Below are 15000 nucleotides of genomic sequence, written 5' to 3' on the forward strand. Positions count from 1 at the left end.
TGTAATTTACAAATGTACAAAGACAGGTGTTCAGATCAGAAAATGTGCATTGTTGTGTGTGTGCGTGTGCGTGCGTGTGTGTGTGTGTGTGTGTGTGTGTGTGTGTGTGTGTGTGTGTGCATGCGTGTGTGCGTGCGTGCGTGTGTGTGTGTGCTTGTGCGTGTGCGTGTGCGTGTGTGTGTGTGTGTGCGCGTGTGTGTACGTACGTGTGTGTGTCTCCAGCAGTGTGTTTGGTGTGTGGCGGTCAGTAGTGGATGCTACAGCTCAGAATGCTGCATCACGATTGGCCACCGCTGAGGAGTACCGCACTCTGATTGGACAAGCCTCCAGAAGCCTTCGCAATGCAAAGGATGTCCGAGCTAAGAAAGTGAGACACAGAGAGTCAAATGTTCAGATATGCATTTCGTGCCATTTAACTGCAATTGTTCCAGCCAAGTTCATTAAGAATGCTGAATTAAGTTTGAGTGAGTATTTTGTGAAGCATGAACCAGATTTAACCAAATGAACTGATGAGTGAATGACTGGTGTATAAACCAAATCAGCGGGGATGTTTACATTTACTTCCGGTTACCCCTGGGGTCCACACATCATAATGGCGGTGAACGGCACAAACTGACGTGTTGAAGACAAAAACATAACAACACTTTCACTAACGTTAGTGGAGACCAGACTAGCTAATTTACCTGTTGGACCAGAACAGACCAGAGTAGACTTGAAGCTAAATTAAATTAACGTGGCGTCAGTAGCTCTGTCTGTAACGTTAGCTCTGTAGCTAGTTAACGAGTCTGCAAAAAAACAGCGAGTTTGACAGTTGTAAACAAACGTTATTAGCTAGCTAACACTACATAAAACAAATACAGAAGAAAGGCTAGATACGTCGGACAAGCATGTTTACCAACCGTTTGAACATTTAAATTGAAAGTAGTCAGCCGAAAACAACGAGAGTTTGACAGCATTTATTTGATAACACGCAAATTTAAACCTGCCGCCTTCCCGAAGTGGTACGCGGAAGTAATGTTGTTTACATGGTGACGTCACGGTGATTTGGTCTATTGTGCTGGCTAGTCAGGTGACACAGTGGCTCAATCATCGACCGTCTAAAAATATGGACAGAGTCAGCGGGACCTCAGCCATTCTTTTTTGGACTCCTGTTTTGAAGCCTAGTGTCGCCTGTGGCCATCTTGGGGTTCTTGCGCAGCTTTCCCAGAGCCACAGCTCCGCCTGCTATTGGTCCGTGATCGCAAACTGCGTGATCACTGGATAGGTGACCTGTCAATCACCCGCAAAACATAGTCTCTTCTATGTCTATTTGACTTGACGCAGGTGAGTTATATAAAAATTCACCCACCGTACAGTTGTCATGAAAGGTGAATTAATATGTACAATGTGTGTGTGTGTGTGTGTGTGTGTGTGTGTGTGTGTGTGTGTGTGTGTGTGTGTGTGTGTGTGTGTGTGTGTGTGTGTGATTGTTAGGGCCTGGAGCAGCTCCAGAGGGTACAGGGAGAAGTGGTGGACGCTCTACGGGAGCTGCACAGGGTCAAAAAGAGCTACCACCAACTCAGCCATATCGCCAGCCTGGCTCGAGACAAGGCTAACGATGCACACGGCAGGTGTGTGTGTGCGTGCGTGTGTGTGCGTGCTTGTGTGTGTGTGTGTGTGCGTGGCTGCGTGCATGCGTGTGAGTGGGTTACAAAACACCAATGGGGACCACGGCTCGTTATTATTTATGATTATTAAGTTACACCTCATTACTAGATTTAGCCAACATATAGCTAGCTTCTACCATTAGGGTTTAGCAACATTCAGTCTCTCCCTCAAGTAATGCATTCAGTATGCCTCACCTGCTTATGTGTTTGCTGCAATCACACCTAACATGTTTGACTAGATTCTGTATGTGTTAATATGTTATGTGTTATTATGTTTTAATATGTTCTGCTATTTATTAGTACATGATGTTTTAACATTCTGTATGTTTCATTATAAAACGGCTCTCTCAAATCAAGCAATCTGATTGGTTCACAGCCATTGTATAATTCCAGTAACCGAGTTCAATAACCCATGGCCATGGGTTATTGGTTGCCATGGCAACTCTCTTACTAAAAGGCAGCGCTGCGCTCGAGCCAAACAGCTTTCTCCTGATCTGCTGTATGGAGGGTCACTAGTCCTTCAAGTCTTTGTACAATGAGTCATTATGGACGCATGATGGCGCAACTCTCTTACTAAAAGTACCTCAAAAACAAAATGGCGGAGACAGCTTTCAGATCCTTGTGAATCGATCTTCGCTTATAACTTTACTAATACTAAGCAGGAAATGATGTTTTGTACAAGAATAGACGCGGGCTAATGTCTTAACCCCTCTCTCGCGCGCCCTCACTCTTAACCCCGCATTTCTAAATAAGACGTAACGTTACTTGGTGTCGGCATACGGCTCTGGTGTCGGGTTTTGCAAAAAGCTCTCGGCAAGCGCCAGGATTGGCCAATGTCGACTTCAGTCTCCAGAACGATCCAATCAAATCACCCGCACGTCTATCTTCTTGCTAGAGGTCCCGCCTTACAGTAGTGTTTCAACTGACTCTATCAGAAGAATACCATGCCAGTCGGACTTATAGTATTATTATTATTATTATTATTATACTTGGAAACCGTTTTATAAAAGCAATATAGCACTCGAGCTGCGTGGTGTTGTGGAATATATCCCGCTGATAAGCTGTTATCCCACGAGGCCGCAGGCACACTTGCTCTCATGCTATATTGCTTAAATATATTATGTTATTATGTTTTAATATGTTATTTATTACTACATGTTGTTTTACCATTCTGTATGTTTTAATATGTTATGTTATTATTATGTTTTAATACGTTGTTATGTATTACTACATGTTTTACCATTCCGTATGTTTTAATGTTATGTTATTATTATGTTTTAATACGTTGTTATTTATTACTACATAATGTTTTAACATTCTGTATGTTTTAATATGTGATGTTATTATTATGTTTTAATATGTTGTTATTTATTACTACATAATGTTTTAACATTCTGTATTATATTATATTATTTTAATATTCTGTATCTGTTTTAATATGTTATGTTATTATTAGTACATTACTTTTTAATGTTGTTATTTATTAGTACATGATGTTTTAACTTTGTCGTACCCAGAGCCAGGAAGAGCGAGCATGGGATCTTCCACTTTAGAACAGGACTACAGAAGATGAGTGCTAAGGTACTGAACTGTATTATAATGTGAACTACAGTGTTAAACTATGGGTATAGAGTCTAAAAGTGAATTTCTCAGTCTAGTTAGACTCTAGACTAGACTGAGAAATTAACTTTTTTATAGGGTGTTTTTTTGCGCCTATGATCATAATTTGTATGGCTATCTTAGTCATTTTTAGCATTTTGGAGCAATTGAATGATGAAATAATACAGTATTACATTTGCATTACATATTGGCACACAAGCAATTTGTACCACTAAGATTTGATTAAGCTGTTTCCCACTGCTGGAAACTGGTGGCAGGTCTGGCAGATGATAAGTTAAGTTAAAGGAGAATTTCGGTTTTTTACTCCACGGTCCTCATTTCCAGGTTAAAATATGATGTTTTACTCACCGAAATAGTTTGGCTTAATTCGGATGCCCACGGAAGATTTTGAGCTCCGAGTAGTTTCCTCAAACAGGCTATAACGAGAGCCTGCGGCCAGCGTGGGGCATGCTGGACGGGAGTGCACGCGCTCTCTAAATGACACTTTTTCTGTCAGATCATGGTTCATTATGGTTGTAAATATAATTATTTAGCTAATAGCTAGAAGCTAAGCTAACAACAACACACGCGTTGATCTGCCCCGGATGGGGTTACAGTGCCCATCTTCCCCCTCTGTGAAACCTTTCACCGCGAGAACTTGTCGGTCTCGTCACTCCAGCTGTCTGGCGGAGTGGAGCCGTGATGTGCTCTGCACGCAGCCGGGTTAGTGTTGGCGGAGCACAGAGCACGTAGCAAAACCGGAGCACAGCCACAACGCAACCCAAATGCAACCAGTGCGATTCCCCAGTTAGAGTGAATGGAAGCAGCATCACTACATCGGTTCACAGCCGAGTGTGAAGTGGCTGGGATGAGGATCAGCACCTCTAAGTCTGAGGCTTCTCAGCAGGAAACCGGTGGATTGTCGACTCCAGGTAGAGAATGACTTCTGACCCCAAGTGAAGGAGTTCAAGATGACTTCTGACCCAAGTGAAGGAGTTCAAGATGACTTCTGACCCCAAGTGAAGGAGTTCAAGATGACTTCTGACCCTAAGTGAAGGAGTTCAAGTATCTCTGGGTCTTGTTCTCGAGTGAGGGAACGATGGAGCGGGAGATGGGCCGGAGAATCGGAGCAACGCGAGCGGAATTGCGTTTGCTTTACCGCACCGTTGTGAGAAAAAGAGAGCTCAGCCAGAAGACAAAGTTCTCGATCTACCAGTCGATCTTCGTTCCTATGCTCATGTATGGTCATGAAGGATGGGTCATGACCGAAAGAACAAGATCCCGGATACAAGCGGCCGAAATGGATCTTCTCAGGAGGGTGGCTGGCATCTCCCTTAGGGATGAGGTGAGAAGCTCAGTCATCCATCAGGGACTCGGAGTAGAGCCACTGTCCAGCTGGGAGGAGACCACGAGGCAGACCGAGGGCTTAGTGGAGAGATGATATCTCCATGCTGGCCTGGGAACGCCTCGGGATTGCCCAGTCAGAGCTGGTGGCCAGGGAAAGGGAAGTTTGGGGTCCCCTGCTGGATCTGCTACCTCCACGACCCGATCCGAGATAGAGACAGTCCGCATGTCTGGGAACGACCATACAGGCTCTAGGAATGCCCACAATAGACGCTGGGTTAGCTGGCTCAGCCTGGCTGGGGGCGGGGTCAGGGTGGGGTAAAAACCCCCGTTCTATCCATTCAGCAAAGTTAGAATTTAGCTGATAGCCCAGCCCAGGCAGACACGATCGGGGATTTAACCACCGCAGTAAACGCACATCTGAGCAGATGTCTGGTGTTCTGCTCTAGAACCCCCAAACCTGTAGTTTAGAGCCGCAGCACCGTCTTTTGGTGAGTCAGCCCATGAGATATATGGGCGGTTTTACCCCACTCGCGCGCCAGCCGTTTAACATTTTGTGGGCGTTCCCACACATGCGGACTGTCTCTATAAGTGGTTGAAGATGGATGGAAGCAGGAGTTTATATAGGAGTGGCTATACTGGCTAGAATACTCTGAATACTGGCTAGAATTAATATGTACAATGTGTGTGTGTGTGTGTGTGTGTGTGTGTGTGCGTGCGTGTGCGTGTGCGTGTGCGTGTGCGCGCGCGCGTGTGTGTGTGTGTGTGTGTGTTTGTGTGTGTGTGTGTGTGTGTCCAGCTCAGTGGCAGGTTGAAGGAGTGTGATGACCGTTTGGGTGAAGTTCGTAATGAGTATCTGCTGACACTAGTGGCCATCAACGCCCACTACCATCACTACTACACTAATGACCTACTGCATGTTATGGAGGTAACACACACACACACACACACACACACACACACACACACACACACACACACACACACACACACACACACACACACACACACACACACACAGGGGTTAAAGTCAGATTTGGCAGGTGGGGGAACCCCATTTCCGGAGGGGGTTCAGAATGAAATTCGGGGTAGGGGAGTCCAGGGGCATAATAATAATAATAATAAATATAGCCGCAAGCGTCAATACCAGGGGTTCAAGCCTGATGATGTCTCAACTCAATGCCTATAACATCAACACTCAATCACTGATGACATCACTTACTGATGACATACAAGTAGAAGACTGTGAGACAAGGAGACCCCTTCAGTGCGTACAGCAAGACCATAGCCGGTGGGGCGGCTGTAGCTCAGGAGGTACAGTAGGGCAGGTCGTCCACTAATCGCTTTGGATAAAAGAGGTCGGTGGTTTGATTCCCGCCTCCTCCAGTCTGCATGTCGAAGTGTCCTTGGGCAAGATACTGAACCCCAAATTGCTCCCGTTGGTGTGCCAGCACCCTGCGTGGTAGCCTGCCGCCATCGGTGTGTGAATGGGTGAATGTACCTACTGATTGTAAAGCGCTTTGGATAAAAGCGCTATAATGCAGGCTATTTACCATTTACCATAGCCTTCCCTGCATTAACCTCCTTGTATTCCCAGAGGTTCTGAGGTGGTTTAACTCCCTCTCTAGCTCAGCCAGAACGGGTCGTCTGTGAGCCTTATTTTCAATATTGTAGGGAGGCGTGGACAGCACTTTGTCACCCAGCATCAACAGTAACCGTCCATTCAGATTCTGCTGGAAGGGCTCTCTGTAGGGCTGGGCCCAGGGCCCCAAGGGAGATCTGCTCCATGGGACTACATCATTTCAAAACGTGAAATAGGCTGTTATATCACGATTTTTTGCAAGTCCAAGTCCAGTCTCAAGTCTTTTAGCTAGAGTCCAAGTCAAGTCTCAAGTCTTTTAGCTAGAGTCCAAGTCAAGTCTCAAGTCTTTTAGCTAGAGTCCAAGTCAAGTCTCAAGTGTTTTAGCTAGAGTCCAAGTCAAGTCTCAAGTCTTTTAGCTAGAGTCCAAGTCAAGTCTCAAGTGTTTTAGCTAGAGTCCAAGTCCAGTCTCAAGTCTTTTAGCTAGAGTCCAAGTCAAGTCTCAAGTGTTTTAGCTAGAGTCCAAGTCAAGTCTCAAGTCTTTGGTCACAAGTCCAAGTCAAGTCTCAAGTCTCTTATGGATGAGTGTTCTATCATCTGCTGCATGCCATCCAGTCTGCTTAGAACACTGCATAGCTAAAACTAAGGGATTCAAAGCATGTAGGCTACTGTATTATCCTCACTCTATCTATCAGCATAAAGCATCAGCTGTTGATTAGTTGACATTATTATTAGTAGACCTTTCCTTAATGTTAATACACACAAAAATAAATAAAGAGTCTTCACAAGTCCCAAATCTCAAGTCCAAGTCAAGTCTCAAGTCTTTGAGGACAAGTCTCAAGTCACTGTGTGTCAGTGGTTCTCAAATGGGGGTCCGGGGACCCCCAGGGGTCCTTGAGGGGGTTCCAGGAGGTCCCCAGCCAAAAGGGGGGTCATTTATTTTCGCTATAATCCCATTAATAAGTAACACAATTACTTTTTTGGTCATGGGTTTTATACACTTTCTGTAATAAAACATCTAAAAGCATCAATCTTATTATCATATGGGGGACCGTGGGACAAAATCCTATCAAATGGGGGTCCGTGGTCAAATTTTTGTCCGTTTAGGGGTCCTTCATGTGAAAAAATGTGAGAACCACTGCTGTGTGTGACTTAAGTGCGACTCATGTCCAAGTCTCCAGTCCAAGTCCCTATCTCTGGGCACTGATGACATCATCAGTGATGTCAGAACACTGATGACATCAGTGTTGGGGTGGAAACCGCACATAGTAAAGTCATAAATGACATTAGAATTAACTTAGACTCAGGCAAAAATTTGATCCTAGTGCTATTGGATCTTAGCGCTGCGTTTGACAGTGTTAACCACTCAATACTATTAGACAGGCTAGAAAACTGGGTTGGGCTATCGGGTACGGTCCTCCAGTGGTTCAGATCCTATCTCCAAGACAGGAAGTACTTTGTTTCCATTGGCAATTACACATCTGACCTAACTAGTATGACATGTGGGGTGCCTCAAGGATCCATTATGGGGCCCGTTCTATTCAACTTGTATATGCTCCCTCTAGGCCTAATTATGCACAAAAACAAAATAGCTTACCATAACTACGCAGACGACACCCAACTCTATATGTCTTTCCTCAGGTGAATATGCTCCCTTAGACTCACTCTGTCAGTGCATTGACCAAATAAATGACTGGATGCGACAGAATTTCCTCCAGCTAAACAAAGACAAAACAGAGGTGATTGTCTTCGGTCACAAAGAACAAAGGCTTGACGTCCAAACTACAGTATAAAGACAAAGCTGTTATGAAATGTCTATTTTATCCTCTTTTTTATTTTTTCTTATGTCATCCATTTTATATGAAGCACTTTGAACTGCATCTGTGTATGAAATGTGCTATACAAATAAATTTGACTTGACTTGACTTGACTTGACATTACTGATGTCAGTTGAGCAATTGTGCATTGTGAATCACTGATGACATCATCATAAGTGTGCGGGTTTTCCCAGGATGGCGAGGGCATGCCCCACCGTTCCCCAGGATAGGCATTGATGCTCTAGGGCCTAGAGCATTAATAGTGCTCTAGGCTATACATGAGGGCAGAATATTTTTTTTTGTAAAAAATTCAGTCTTTGAGATAAAATTCAGAGATTTTACACACTTCACCTACTGTGACAGCAAGATTTTTATTTTTTTCCCGGGAAGTTTCAAGCTTTATTTAGCGAGAATGTGTGTATCTGAAGAGTTCATTTGCAAAAACAGGTATCTCTGTTTGGATTTTTTTATCATTTTATTTTATATATTGATGTATTTATACTGTAATTTATTTATTTTTGGGAAATGTTTATTGTCAATCATAACTAAAACATATTAATCTGATAATTTTCACATACATTACCTCAATAATGTTTTCTATGTGCACTCCAGGGAGTATCAAACATAGTTGTTTGTTCATTTTAAGAATGGCGTTTACCTGTTTTTGCAAATGAACTCTTGTTTATAGTACCGTTTAAAGTAAAACATTTTGATGCACTGTGGGGTCAATTTTGGATCAAACAAAAATCTGTCCGAATTTTTTGTGTAGGACAGTCTAACGATGCAGATGCTGAAGTTTGTTATCATTTGAAGGAAAAATGTGGGAGTAGGGTTGAATTAGTTTTACAGTTTTTGCAGTTTTGCAGTCTTTGGACTTCATAATTGGCCATAGGTTGCAGTGTAAAAAAGGTTCTCCTCACTTGGGCCCACATTTCGGTGAAAGTTGCAAAGCCGTAGCACGTATGCCTGATTTTATCTCAAAGTTTTTGAGATTTTATCTAAAAAACTAAAGCCTTTTTTTGGTGATTTTTTGTTCTACTGTACTACAATGCACGACGGCGATGCCCCCGACTCTTGCCAGAAACCCTTGTCTCTCTCTGGTGAAAAAGATCACAGCAATTCCTCCTCGCGGGGTGTTTGCAAGCCTGAAGACTCAAGGTTTGCTACAGGATGATGCTCATGACTCTCCCACGCCGGCCTGGCATGCGGCATATAATTTTTTGTCTAAGTCCTAAGCAGTAAAACAAAGCTGGAAAGGAGCCGGCGCGGAAAGAGGGGTCTCCAGGATGCTCCCGTTCCCCGTTTCACTAGGGCTGCAGCATTGCCCCGCGCTTAGACGAGGGAATCAGGTGTTCTGGCAACTCGCTTGGCAGCTCGTGGCCCACCAGCGTCTTGATCATGTGGTTGGCCAGGGCAAATTCCTCATCATCAAGGTTGCTGTCTCTATCCACGTCGGCCAACTCGCAGATCTTCTCCACGAGTGTGTCGGGCAGCTTGGACTTGAGCATCTCCTCCTTGGCCACAGCACTGGACACTTTGCCATTTATGGGAGAGAGGGTGTTGAAGATCTCGTCGTATGAGGGCGGCCCACCACCCACTCCAGCTCATGGATGCCTTCACTAGCACCCTCGCCGGAACCCGAGGACATGCTCATGGTGCCGACGAAGGCCGTCTTGGCTGTACTACTGGTTGAGGATGGAGGCTTCCTGATGGCATACCAAGGACATGAGAGGAGCGATGTCATTGGCTAGCATGTCCTCCACGGCCTTCATGAGCTCAGGCCTCAGCTCTGAGAAGTTTGTGAAGTCGTGGCCAGTGAGCAGCTCCTGCATCCTCTCGAGTGTGGGGAAGTCGCCACGTGAGATATAGTGCTCCCTCTCAATCTCCTGGTAGATTTCTTCCAAGTTGAAGATCAGCTCCTCCCTCTTGGACTCCTTCCCCAACACAGTCGGCATCGCCTTCTTCAGATGACTGAGGATGTATGCTTGCACCTTAGCAAGTTGTGCCCGTTTGATGAGGTCGGTGAGTTTGCGTAGCGTTGCCTTATGTGGCAATGACTTGAGTTCCAAGAACAGTTCCCGCTCCTCCGCTTCAAACAACTTCCCGTAATCAGGGATCAGATTGGGTTTGTCCCAGAACGACCCAATGTAGACATGCTGTAACACCTCAGGTGTGCTGATGATTGGGCACATCATACACATCAACGTTCCATAGACCCTCATAAGCTGCTCGGCGCTGATCTGATCTGCCTTGTTCAGCACCACGCGCATCTTGTCCTCGTGATTCTTGAGGGCACGTATCACCTCTGCGAACGAGTCATTGATCTCCGGCCTTTCGGCGTCGAACAGGAGGATAATGCGATCTGCGTGGTGAGCGAACCACTCCATCACTGCCGCAGAGTCGTAGCCAATCTTACCAATCCGTTGTTTCTCGCCCGGCAGGATTCCAGGAGTATCGACGACAGTGATGCTGTCCAGGAGGGGGATAGGCATCCGAACGTACATGAACTTGCTTAGGAACCCGGTGCCAAAAGCGCAGAGTTGGTGGAAGGGGTTTTTAGGCTCGACCAACAGAGTGTTGCCCGGGAACATCCCATGTTCACCGTTCATCACTGCCATGAAACAGTCTGTGGTCGGCTCGGGGCCGATCTGCATACCTGGGATGTCCTGCTTCATCAGGTGCTGAATGAAGGTGGTCTTCCCGGTGGAGTACTGTCCCACCAGGAGGACCATGGGCTTGTTGTCGAAGTCAGCATCTTCAAGTGCTGGGGAGTGGAACTGGTGATATAGATACGCCTTCTCCAGTGGCAACAGTTTAGTTTGGTAGATTTTCTGCAGCTTCTCCAACACATTTTGATGCAGTTCTGATCCTTTGCCCTTGTTTGGTTGACACATTGAGAGTAGCTAGCTTCCTGCAGGCTCATCAGTGATTTATAACGGACACTGATGATGTCATAGTCATTGTGACATCATCAGTGATGTCAATCTTTCTCTGCAGAGGCTATAAGTTAGGACCGGTGCATGTCACTCGAGCAATTGTGATGTCATCAGTGAAAATGTCACAATGATGACAATGATGTCACAATGTCTATGACATCATCAGTAGTCACCTGACCTACAGGTGACAGGTGACTACATCATTAGGGAGCAGTGGGGAGTCTACTCGTTTATTTTTTGCGTGGAGAGCGTGGAGAGCGGGGGAGAGCGTTCCAAAGCTTCGGAGCTACTGTTTTAAAAGCACGGCCACCTTTTGTTTTGAGCCTGGTCCAGGGTACGACCAGGAGCCCCTGGTCGGAGGACCTCAGTGACCGGCTGGTAGCATAGGGCTGGAGGAAGTGCTTTGATACTACCCTTTAACATGACCCGGCCGGATGTGGGACTTGCAGGGCAGAGTTTAGCGTCGATCTGTAGCTAATAGCATGCTAAACACCGAAACAATATATAAACAAATACAGTATATACATATTTATAACATAACATAATAATAGAAGCATTTTTAGTAGTCTATAATATATAGTGTTACATTTATTTAAAAAAAAATACTGTTTGCTTGTTCTTTTCTCTTGTTTTTGTTTATTTTGTATGCTTTGTTTGTTTGGATCATTGTTAAAGGAGAATTTCGGTTTTTTTGAACCTGGACCCATCTCCTGGCAATAATTATGATTTGGCCACTCACCCAGCGATGTCCGCGGCGTTTCTGGCCGTCCTAGCGTTGTTTTGAGATCAATAGCGTCCAAGTCAGTTGTAAAATGGAGCTGATTTGGGGCCAAGTGTGAGCCTGTCTTTCCTGCATCTAAATAGCTATTTTTATTCCCGTTTTCGCCACATATCGTCATAATCTGATCCCTCAAGAACCACCAGAGTGATATTTCGCCAAAGGCTGTTTCCTGGAGTCTCCCAGGGATCAAATTGCCTCAAACGTGATCTCGGTCACCAAGTCTCGTCAAGTCCCGTGATACTTTCCTGCCGACTGGCCAACTACAGGTAGGACGCTTTGCGGTGGTGGTTTTAGCGTAACCTATGTGGGGTTTGGCATAACCTTCGTTATTTCGAATCCCACATAGGTTACGCCAAACCCCACATAGGTTACGCTAAAACCACCACCGTAAAGCGTGTACCTGTACTGTAGTTGGCCAGCCGGCAGGAAAGTATCGCGGGACTTGACGAGACTTGGTGACCGAGATCACGTTTGAGGTAATTTGATCCCTGTGAGAGTCCAGGAAATGGCCTGGGGCGAAATATCACTCTGGTGGATGTTGAGGGATCACATTATGACGATATGTGGCGAAAACGGGAATAAAAATAGCTATTTAGATGCAGGAAAGACAGGCTCACACTTGGCCCCAAATCAGCTCCATTTTACAACTGACTTGGACGCTATTGATCTCAAAACAACGCTAGGACGGCCAGAAACGCCGCGGACATCGCTGGGTGAGTGGCCAAATCATAATTATTGCCAGGAGATGGGTCCAGGTTCAAAAAAACGGAAATTCTCCTTTAATGTTAATATTGGTGTAATTTCTTAGGTAGAGACCTATTAAGCCCAATAGGGTTTCCTGTCTCTACGGGCACACTCTCTTTTTTATCCACTTCTATCCTTTTGCCTGTTTTTGATTTTAATTGTGCAAAAAAAAAAAAAAAGGAAAAGAAAATTAAACCAAAAATATGATGTGTTTTTCTCTCTGTCAGTGTATGGACGGTGATGTATATGAGCAGCTGAGAGGCCACTTCACCCTGCTGTGTGGGACAGAGATGGACGTTTGCCTTGCCACACACAGAGAGTACAGCCGCATATGGGACAGTGCTGCTAAGGTAGGTGTGTGTGTGTGTGTGTGTGTGTGTGTGTGTGTGTGTGTGTGTGTGTGCGTGTGCGTGTGTGTGTGTGCGTGTGCCTAATAGTGTAATAGTGGGCTGTCATGAGACGTAATTTGCCCTCTGGCATGCAGCCATATTGGTCTTCAGCTCACAGGCAACAACGGAAGTGAACACCTGATTGTGTTTCTAAATAGCCTACAGTAGAGCTATATCATTGTGATTGTGTCTCTAAATTATCTACAAATATATATCCACTATATATAGCCTATATATATATTACACCCCTAATATATATACCGTATTTCCTCTATTAGTGGCCTCTATTCCATTACTGGCCTCTGCTCTAATATAGGACGGGGGCACGGCCTGCTCGGGCAAATAAAGGCCCCTCCCTCAATACAGGCCGGGTCAAAAAAAACAAAAAACGAAGGAGCAAAAACTACGGTGAATACGGTACTGTAAAACACAACGCATCTACCGTGTGACGTAACCGGACGTAACGCAGAGACCAAACGAACCAGACGAAAGTTTGACGTTAAGTTTAAAGAAAGCGTTGTGCAATATGCAGCAGAACATTTGGTACAGTGTGATGTGGAATCAGCCCTTCAAGCAGAGCCTGCATGATGCCTACGACGAGTGGATAGCTGGGGACGCAGATACCGGTAAGCAGTACACAGCTGGAGGTGGAAACCTAAAAGCGCCTGCTCGACGCCTGCTTGTGGACTGGATGATCGCCGCCTGGGACAAGCTGGACAAGGATCTGATCAAAAAGTCCTTCCAAGTTTGTGGACAGTCTGTGAAAACTGATGGGAGTCAAGACAACCTCATCCACTGCTTCAAGCAGGGACAGCCCTGCGCCGCTGGACGGGAGGCTCTCGCCCAGCTGCGTTAGCGGGACCAGGAGAACAGACAGGCAGCCGATATGAGGAAGATGAAGAGGAACTGGTCAACAATGAACTTGTTGTTCTGGATGATGTTGATGATGATGACGCGGAGGATACCGACATACTAGATGAGGAGGAGGAGGATACTGAGTGAGTGAGTGACCACCAATATTTACGGTATTTGCGTTGTTTGGTTTTATGCAATATTTTGCAATAAAAGTCATGAAAATAAAGGAGTACCGTATGTCCATGAGAGTTTAATATTAAGAAATAAAGGCCTCACTCGATTACTGGCCTCTGCTCTAATATAGGACGGGGGCTCTCTGCGGCTCAGTAAATAAAGGCCCCGGTTACTATTAGAGGAAATACGGTATATATATATTGGCTGTCAAACGATTCATTTTCTTAATCACGATTAATCGCATCTTTGTATCCCATGTTTAAAATGCCATTATTTTGCATAAGCATTTTGAATTAGATATTATTCTTACCAGTGTGTCGTGATTGGGAATCGATTTATTTTCAATTCAATAGAAGTGCAATGTAGACAGGAGGTAACAATGTCTATTGTCTACAAAATGTATCTTGAATAGAAAATAAATGCACAATTGTAAACAGTGCAGTATACGCTCCAGAACCGATACTTCCGGCGGCGGCGCTGTGGAGCAGTCGAAACATGTATGTATGTATGTATGTATGTATGTATGTATGTATGTATGTATGTATGTATATATATATATATATATATATATATATACACACACATATACAAATTATGCTGAAGCAGGAAGTGACATCGACTTTGGCTCTACGTGGCTACATAAGGTGAATATCACCTTATGTTACGCCCATTTGACCCGGTTGTGTGGCCGTATCAAAACTTCCGGCTAAAAATAAAATTAAATAAAATGGCTGGCTGCTCCAATATCTTCTAACTCTGAATTAACTAATAATTTAGCCAATTGTATGTAACATACCAAATAAAAGCAAACGGCAATGTCTAAGAATGCAACGCCATGTAACTGGCTCGTTAAGTCTCGCATTCCAGGGAATTACGTTAACGTCTGTGGGTCTTATTGACGTTAATGGCTCGCGCTGCGCTCGGAGGAGAGAAAACTATCTGAAGCTTTCTTTGTTGGAGTCCACGTATGTTTTACAAGAAAGTGCTCGTCATTGTCGACGATAACGTTATCTGACCTGGCTAACAGTGGATACTCGCTTGCTTGCTGTGTACCGGCTCAAAGTAGTAGGCTACGTTCTTTATTTTACCCCTTCACTGTCCGCTCCAAAAACAACTCTCTTATTTTGCGCAGTGAC

General features: G+C 44.8%; 1 protein-coding gene and 1 pseudogene across 2 annotated transcripts in view; one reads left to right on the forward strand and one right to left on the reverse strand.

The window, feature by feature from the left end:
* The window catches only part of LOC310790358 (F-BAR and double SH3 domains protein 1-like), a gene marked incomplete at both ends in the record, with an annotated part of 49599 nt that overhangs the window by 9623 nt on the left and 24976 nt on the right, over positions 1–15000 (forward strand). Inside the window, 5 exons of the mRNA XM_083652041.1 lie at positions 223–367; positions 1474–1610; positions 3164–3227; positions 5389–5517; positions 12674–12796. Of these exons, the coding sequence (XP_083508167.1) occupies positions 223–367; positions 1474–1610; positions 3164–3227; positions 5389–5517; positions 12674–12796 (598 nt within the window). The remainder of the gene's footprint in view (positions 1–222; positions 368–1473; positions 1611–3163; positions 3228–5388; positions 5518–12673; positions 12797–15000) is intronic.
* LOC310790748 (EH domain-containing protein 1 pseudogene) lies at positions 9293–10879 on the reverse strand (annotated as a pseudogene). Its single transcript has one exon. The product of its transcript is annotated as an EH domain-containing protein 1 pseudogene (transcript).

This window comes from Poromitra crassiceps, assembly GCF_964638095.1.
Source record: "Poromitra crassiceps genome assembly, chromosome: 15".
Taxonomy (NCBI): Eukaryota; Metazoa; Chordata; class Actinopteri; order Beryciformes; family Melamphaidae; genus Poromitra; species Poromitra crassiceps.